Here is an 8,920-nt window from a genome sequence, read left to right as displayed (position 1 = left end):
TGAGACAGAATCCCAGACCCACGTTTGGTGTGGGATGGGTTTCCAAGCTTATGTTCAGATTCTGACACTGTGACTTTAAGGAATTTACTCACCTCTCTGGGCCTCCCTTTTGTCTCCTGTAAAAGAGCTGCTTCATTGGGGGTATTTTGAGGAGGCAGTGAAATCATGGATCTGAAAGGGCTTTGGCTACCAGGTGGTGGGTCATCAGAGCTCATATCAGGTTGCAACCCACTGGCTCAGACAGTAAAGAATCCACCTACAATGCAGGAGATGAGGCAGGAGCCACAGGTTCGACCCCTAGGCCAGAAAGATCCCCTGGAGGAGGAAATGGCAACCCATCTGGTATTCCTGCCTGGGAAATCCCATGGGCAGAGGAGCCTGGCGGGCTACAGTCCAGGGGTCACAAAGAGTTGGACACGACTGAGTGACTAAGCACACACAGCCCAGCAGAGTCAGCAAGGCTAATCCATTTACCAAATTCCAGTGGCCCCCAGTCAAGGGCTCTGGGGTTCTTGGTACCAGGCCAGAGATATGACCTTTTATTACACATGTGTTCAGAGAGCCCTCTCCCCACTGCCCTTACTCCTGCCTGCCACTATTCCCTCTAAATGGGATTGGATGGTAGGGTCCTACCATCTCTGCCACAAAGAAGGCTCACCTCAGGAATGCAAGGGTAGTGTGTCTTATAACAGGCTCCTGTGTGCTGAGGCCCACCAGGTCTAGGGACTGGGGAGGCTGAGTCTTGTAGGGCTCCATTCTTGTCAGGGTTGCCACACTCAACATGTTTACACATCAGACTTGGTTAATTCCCATTGAGGTTAGAACAGTGCTAAATCATTGGCTTTCCAAACTCCCACGCCTCCAGAGGTAGAGGAATTGGAGTTGAGGTGTCATGTCTAATTTAAATGTAAGCTTGGCATTCCCCCTAATGGGCCAGTTAGCTGGACCCAGGCTGGCCAACTGGCCAGCATGGCAGGACAGGCAGTTCCAAGTGGTTCACTCAGTGAATTGATCCTGCTTGCCCAGATTTCTCTCATGGGAGACCAGCAGACCCTATATGTCCCCAGTGTTACCTTACTGGCCACACATTGTTTTCCTCAGACAACTTGCAACCTCTGGCAGGCTTTCGGTACTGGCTGTTAATATTGTTTTATTGGCAGAATCCTATTTTGGGAGTCAGGAAACTCAGGCACCTATACAAGCTGTGTGGCCCTGCAAAAATCTCTTTACTGATATGTGCCTTAGTTTCTCCATCTGCCAAATGGAGATTTGTTGATCTATTTCACCTTCTTCATAATGGTGGTTCAGAGATGAGTGGAATAAATATGTAAGCATTTAGCAAATAACTTAAAGGAAATAACTTGTAAGAAGGGAGGGTCCCTGGACATTATGAAAAGGTTAATGTTTCCCTAAGAAGGGGCAAGAGCATCTTGCTTTCTTAATGTCTCCAGTAAGGTCTAGAATTTTCTATTCACTTGGTGGAGGGAAAGACCAATTTTCATTCTACCCTCCCCTTTGCCCAGTTCCCTCAGTCACACCTGCCCTGTCTGAATTAATTAGAATTAATAAAACAGTTGTTCAATCAACAAGTGTTTATTGATCACCTACTATGTGCTCAGCACTCTTACAGATAGTCTGAAAAATATACACATGGCTAAGATATGGACCCTACCCTTCAAGAGTTTACAATGTACTTGTGAAATTGGTTACATACACATGGAAAGATAATTATCCATCAAAAATTGTGAATAATAAGCATCAAAGAGTGATTTTTTACATTGAGGGTTGGAGGATGGAGGGGTAGGAGAGGGACGGAGTGGTCAGAGGAGGCTCGGTGAAGGAGGCGGTGCCAAGCAACTTCTTCAAGCATGAGGAAGACTTGGCTAAGGGGAGAGGGCCTTCCCGCTTAGGAGAGGAGCTTAAATACAAGCAAGAATTGTGAAAGACATGTTATAGACAATGACTGGACCCCTCCTGCTGGCGCTGAGGTGTGGGGCAGTGTACTGGAGTTTGTCAGAAGCTAGTCATGCTCAAGCCTTTGGTTTGTTTGTGACTGTCACCCCCACCTCCACCCCCAGGGGAAACGGGGCATTTTGAAATCTTGGAGCCAGCTGAAACTGTCTGCCTAGGAATCCTCTACTCGTCCATCTCAACCAAAATCCCAGGCGGCAATTCAGCTATCACTCAGGTGAGGGCCATGGCACCTGGGTCAGGATGACTCCATGCTGGAGCCCTTCGATGCCTTCTAGCAATTCCACCATGTCTGGTAAAGGATGGTCGGGAGAACATGAAGGTGACTGACAGGGGGCCCATCTGGGGCTGTGGTCTTTCAGAGGTGCTACTGTGCTCTGTGGGCAGACCCTGGGGGCCTGATCTCAGCCTTCAGGCTAGTTCTCCATTAAGCCTGAAGACTCCTGGGGGCTGCCTCTCTCTGGCCCAATAAAAACACTCATTGTAGTTCCCACCCGTGTCCACCCATGCTCCTATGCTGTCACCCCCAGCCAAGGGCCATCTCCAAACCAAACCAGTTTCCTTTTCCTACAGAAACCATTGTGCAGGCCCTTTCGCCTGTTGCTAGCAGGACGCCAGGTCAGAGGGAGACAGGGGCTTCAGTGCAAGTTGGAGCTGTAGCTTTTGAGGGAGCTTCTTGGTACAGTCAAGAGTCTACTGCCCCCTTGAGTGCTCTGTCATATGTTCTTTCCTTGTGCTTTCCTCTCTCTGGAAGCTAGGTCCCTGGGCCATGATTATGGCCTTTTTTTTTTTTTTTGGTCCTCAGCTTTGGTCCTTGCCCTCTCATTCTCCACCCCATTGCTGTCTGTTCCCTCAGTACAGTGGGGTGGCTTTATTTCAGTTCATACAAGTTCAGTTAGACACATTCAGTCTAGACATGTGGAGTCATAAGAGTGGGATGGAGGAGGCTCCAGGGCCCATTACTGGCCAGTCAGTTTGTTTGGAGGGAGGCTTGCAAAGGAGATTGGTGCCATGCCCATAGGAGCCACCACCCCTTCGCACCCACCCCCACCCCCCAGCAATGAGCTAAGAGCCAACCTCAGCAAGAGGAAGGGTCTTTGATCACAGAGAGGGTCAATCAGTGGGACACACTTAGTGGGCTTTTGGATGGACTCCCAGGTAAATCAAAGGGTAAAGGGGAGATGCTGGGGCCTGGCTTCTGGTAGGGGGTGGTTGGAGTTGAGGGTTGTGTATTCCAGGGCTAGGGGGGTGGAAGGTGCCAAAATGAAGGAAACAGAAAGTCTGGCTTAGCAAGAGTCTTGATAGTTTAACCTGCATGCTGTCACACCAGCTCCTGTTTCTGCCTTTGTTTGATCCAGTGGCCAAAGTCAGTCTATCTTCAGCAGCACCTTCTGACACGATCCGGTGCCAATATCCCTCACCTGTGGGCGTGGGGGGGCACTGTCCACTGGTGTTCACAGACCCAGCCACCACCCCCAGCTCTGGCCCCTGGTTCTTCACACATACCCTGTCAGGCTGTAGGAGTTAAACTCACTCTTGCCTTTGGGCGCTTGACCAGGCCTTGGAGAGCTCCTAGTGGCCAGGGGCTGGGCCTGATAGGCATCGTAGTAGTTGGAGCGATTTCCCTGGGGTGAGCAGGAAAAGCAGAGGAAGATTCCAGCTACCAGGGAGAACAGGGAGGAAATAATGCCCAGGTAAAGAGCCTCTCCGATCTCAAATTTCATGCTGTCAGGCACCAGCGGGGAGTAGAAGTCTCGCAAGATCCCGTGAAGATTCCAGGCAACAGGGATGAAGCCCAGGAGGCCTCCAAGGATGAAGAAGACTCCGCCCACCACCGCCACTCTGTCTTTGGCTCGAGACTCCTGGAAGAAGACTGTGCATCTCATGCCCACCACAGAGACAATGCAGGCCAAGGAGGACATGGCGCTGGATGTCACCATCATGGCCTGGGCAGCTTGGATGTCAGCGGGCAGGCCTAGCATGGTGCTGTAGATGTCACACTGGGTGATGCCTGTGCTGTGTGTTGCACACTCCATCCAGAGGCCCTTGGAGAAGCCAACCGCAGTCACAATGCTGGCACCAACATAGGAGCTTGTTCGCCAGCTGGGGAGCAGCATGGCAATCAGGGTGCCCAACAGCCCCAGAAGGCCCAGGATGTAGCCCACAAGCTGGAGGCCAATAGAGGCCATGGCAGACCTCTCAGCACACGCGACTTCACGGCAGGCTCCCTTGTCTGCTGGCTGTAGCTTTGGCTCCTTGGATCCCAGCCTCTAATCCCTCATTTCACAGTGTCTCTGCCAGGCCGACTTCTCTCCTCCTTACAAGTGTCTGTGGGTGGCCACAAGCAGGCTCAAGAAGGCAGCTAGAAGACCTTAAAAAAATCCATAAACCAGATTAAATATTGACCAGAAGCTTATGAGAAACCAGAAAATGCTGGATGCCTTTTGACCTTTGTTATCTTTAGAAAAAACACATGAGAAAGAAAGAAAAAAAAAAACTTTGAAAGTGGAGCCAAAATGTCATCAGCTCCTGCGTAGGCACATGCTTTATATTGGCAGCCAGACAAAACCAGGAGCCAGACAGGTGGCTGCTTTCTGAGAAGGTGGCAATGGCAGGGTCAGTTGTGGTGACTATGTTAACTCCAGGTCACACTGTCAGCTGGCTCTGTCTCCAAGCCCTGCTGTTTAATGCATTGCCCAGCAGCGGTGCCACAGGGCCCCTCAATTGCACCTTGGGGCCAAATTCCAAGGCACAGGAGCAGGAGGAACAGACCCTAAGATATAACCTTGGACTCTAGGTTCTCAGAGGCCTCTTGACTCTACAGCAGCCTAGAGATCAGTGGTTATAGCCCTGGGTCACCCTGTCCAAGGTGAAAGTCGACTCCAGGGCAGGTTGGGGCAGACAACGGGGCATCTGTCCACACTCTCAGAGTTCAAGTCCTCCCAGCCCTGCCCCAATCCTCCTCCACAGACTAACCTGAGGCCTCCCGCATGTATCACACACCCAGACGTTTCCTGTCTGCTCTCCTAATAGTTGCGCCACCATCCCCTAGGCCTCTCAGGAGATGTGGGAGGATTCAAGAGCGAAGGTTGTTCCAGGGCCTGGAGGGAGCCCTGACATTCCTGGGCTATCTGTTAGGGGCACTAAGGTATACAGAGGAAAAGGCAGCTGCTCCAGAATGGAGGACTTTGTAAGAGGCAGTCATCCAAGTCAATCCTTTAGAATCACAGCGCTGCTCAGGGTTTTCAAGTGTTCAAGGAGCATCCCACACAGGTGCTCCCGACTCTTACCAAGGTTCAAGACACCAAGGGTCAAGGGCACATCCTTGCTTCCATCCACCTCAAGACCCTCTGACCCACTTGTTTTTGAACCTACCAAAATCTGGCTGTTCAATTTTAGCCTTATTCAAGACTGCTCTTTCTGTAATCATCTCTTAAATGTGAGTATTCCTTCAAAGTCCATCCTTTCCTCAATCAACACTCTGTCCCTGAGCAAATGTATCCACCCCCATGATGTAACCTCCTACCCATCCCCTGGCACTCCCAAATCTGTGTTTCCAGCATAGACCTTTCTCCTGAGCTTCAAGACTTCCAGACCAATCACCATCCACTTGGAAATCTCATGGGCAGCTCAAGTTTGACACGTTCAAAAGAGGCCTCATCACAAACACCCCCACTGCATCCTTCCCCAAACAGTTCTTCCATGGGTTCACTGAATGATACCTATGATATCTATCTCCTTGCACCAGACCCAAATCCTAGAAGTGATTCTTGACACTTCTCTCACACATACCTGTCACCTTCTACTGTCACAGTCTCACCAATTCTTGTTGTTGTTGCTCAGTCACTAAGTCCTGTTTGACTCTTTGTGATACTATGGACTGCAGCATGCCAGGCTTCCCTGTCCTTCATTATCACCCAGAGTTTGCTCCAATTCATGTCCATTGAGTCAGTGATGCTATCTAACCATCTCATCCTCTGATATCCCTTTTTGTCTTCAGTCTTTCTGAGCATCAGGGTCTTTTCCAATGAGTTGGCTCTTCACATCATGTGGCCAAAGTATTGGAGCTTCAGCTTCAGCAATAGTCCCTCCAATGAATAGTTGCAGTTGATTTCTTGTAGGATTGACTGGTTTGATCTCCTTGAAGTCCAAGGGACTCTCAAGAGTCTTCTCCAGCACCACAGTTTGAAAGCGTCAATATTTCAGTGTTCAGTCTTCAACTTTCACATCCATACATAGCTACTGGAAAAATCATAGCTTTGACTACACAGACCTTTGTCAGAAAAGTAATATATATATTTTTAAATATGCTATCCAGGTTTGTCATGGGCTTCCCTTGTGGCTCAGCTGGTAAAGAATCCACCTACAATGTGGGAGACCTGGGTTCGATCCCTGGCTTGGGAAGATCCCCTGGAGAAGAGAAAGACTACCCACTCCAGTATTCTGGCCTAGATAATTCCATGGACTGAACAGTCCATGGGATCACAAAGAGTTGGACACAACTGAGCAACTTTCACTTTCACTTTCAGGTTTGTCATAGTTTTCCTTCCAAGGAGCAAGTGTCTTTTAATTTCATGGCTATAGTCACCGTCCACAGTGATTCCATAGCACCCTTCTCTCCATCCCCACTGCTACTTCCACAGTCCAGGGCTTCATCATTCTCTCTCCCCTGGACTATAGTAATGACTTCCTAACTGGTCTTACTTCCAATCTTGCCTCCTCCAATTCATTCTCCATGCCATTGCTAAGGTGATCTTTCAACATTAATCTGATCAAGTCTCTACTCTCCATACAACATTCCAGTGTCTCCCCATCAACTAAAGGATAAAGTTCAAACATGTTTGGACTCTATGACTTGTCAGACTTCATCTCTTGCCATTGCCCTTCTCATGTTCTATGCTCTTGCTGAAATAAATTACTTTATATTCCTCAGTCATGTCCTGTCTTTTGCTTCCAAGCCTGAGCTCAGGCTGTTCCTACAATGCAGAATGCCTGGCATTCTTTCTCTCTGGTTAGCACCTTCTCATCCTTTAAGGCTCAACTCAGACAACTTTAGTCAAGGTCAAGTTCGCCCTCTCTGTGTTCTTATGGTATCTTGTGTTTACTTACCTCCATCATAGTACAACTACTACTAATAATAATGATGGTAAAATAGCAGCACTCATATCCCATGCAACCATTATAAACAGTTTATGCATCTTAATTCACAACCATGTCTTGTGGTAGGTACTAATCCCTATTGTATACTTAAGGAAATGTAGTATATTTCCTTATATTTCACTATATTGCAGTCTCTTGTTTAAATCCTTATTCTTTCCCACTAGTCTGTGAGCTCCTTGAGGGCAAGGACCATGTCTTACTCATTTCTGTATCTCTAATGCCTTGCACCATGCATTACCCATCCATTTCACACTCAAAGCAGATGTTCAAAAATATCCTCTCAATGAATAAACAAAAGTGGTAAGGAGGTTTGAGGGACTATAAGATACAGACTTTTTTTTTCCTATGAGGAGTTGTGTTTATTGATTTTTTTTTAATTTAAATTATTTATTTATTTTACTTTACAACAGACTTTCTAAATGAACCAATGACACTTATGTAAGGGACCAGAGCTGCTCAATGTTGGGAAAGAGGATTGAGAGAAAGAATCAGAGGAAGAATAAGGGAATGAAGAGGAGGTGGGGAACACAGGAGAGAGAGAGAGAGTTTCACCATTTGATTTTGTCATTCTTCAGTCACTAAGTTGTGCCCGACTCTCCGTGACCCCATGGACTGCAGCACGCCAGACTTCCCTGTCCTTCACTATCTCCCAAAGTTTGCTCTAACTCATATCCATTGAGCCAATGATGCCGTCCAACCATCTTATCTTCTGTCGCCCCCTTCTCCTCCTGCCCTCAGCTTCCCCAAGCATCAGGGTCTTTCCAATGAGTCGGCTCTTTGCATCAAAGTATTGAAGCTTCAGCTTCAGCATCAGTCCTCCTGATGATTATTCAGGACTGATTCCCTTTAGGATTGACTGGTTTGATCTCCTTGCTGTCCAAGGGAATCTCGAGAGTTTTCTCCAACACCACAGTTCAAAAGCATCAATTCTTCAGCACTCAGTCTTCTTTATGGTTCACCTCTCACATCTGTATATGGCTACTGGAAAAACCATAGCTTTGACTATATGGACCTTTTGTGGCAAACTGATGTCTCTGCTTTTTAATATACTGTCTAGGCTTTCCTTCCAAGGAGCAAGTGTCTTTTAATTTCACAGCTGCAGTCACCATCCACAGTGATTTTAGAGCCCAAGAAAATAAAATCTGTCATTGTTTCCACTTTTTCCCCCTTCTATTTGCCATTAAGTGATGGGACCAGATGCCATGATTTTAGTTTTTTGAATGTTGAATTTTAACCAAGCTTCTTCATTCTCCTCTTTCACCCTCATCAAAAAGCTCTTTATTTCCTGTTCACTTTCTGCTATTAGAGTAGTATCATCTGCATATCTGAGGTTATTGATATTTCTCCTGTCATCATGATTCCAGCTTGTGATTCATCCAGCCTGGCATTTCACATGATGTACTCTGCATGTTATTTAAATAAGCAAGATGACAATATACAGCCTTGTCATACTCCTTTCCCAATTTTGAACCAATCTGTTGTTCCATATCTGGTCCTAACTGTTACTTCTTGTCCTGCATACAGGTTTCTCAAGAGGCAGGTAAGGTTCTCTGGTATTCTCATCTCTTGAAGAATTTTCCACAGTTTGTTGTGATCCACAGTCAAAGGTTTTAGAGTAGTCAATGAAGCAGAATTAGATGTTTTTCTGGAATTCCCTTGATTTCTCTATGATCCAGTGAATATTGTCAACTTGATCTCTGATTCCTCTGCATTTTCTAAACCCAGGTTGTACTTCTCAGTTCACATACTGTTGAAGCCTGGTTTGAAGGATTTTGAGCATAACCTTACT

General features: G+C 47.2%; 1 protein-coding gene across 1 annotated transcript; it reads right to left on the bottom strand.

Moving 5' to 3' along the window:
• Nucleotides 1-1,590: 1,590 nt before the first annotated feature.
• Nucleotides 1,591-4,566, bottom strand: CLDN2 (claudin 2). Its single transcript, XM_061136276.1, has one exon. It carries the CDS (start codon nucleotides 4,158-4,160, stop codon nucleotides 3,468-3,470), a length of 693 nt encoding a protein of 230 aa, XP_060992259.1. The 5' UTR covers nucleotides 4,161-4,566; the 3' UTR covers nucleotides 1,591-3,467.
• Nucleotides 4,567-8,920: the final 4,354 nt, after the last annotated feature.

The sequence above is a fragment of the Dama dama genome, chromosome X, assembly GCF_033118175.1.
Source record: "Dama dama isolate Ldn47 chromosome X, ASM3311817v1, whole genome shotgun sequence".
Classification (NCBI taxonomy): Eukaryota; Metazoa; Chordata; class Mammalia; order Artiodactyla; family Cervidae; genus Dama; species Dama dama.
Note: the sequence above shows the minus strand (reverse complement) of the source record. Positions and strands in the feature narration are given on the sequence as shown.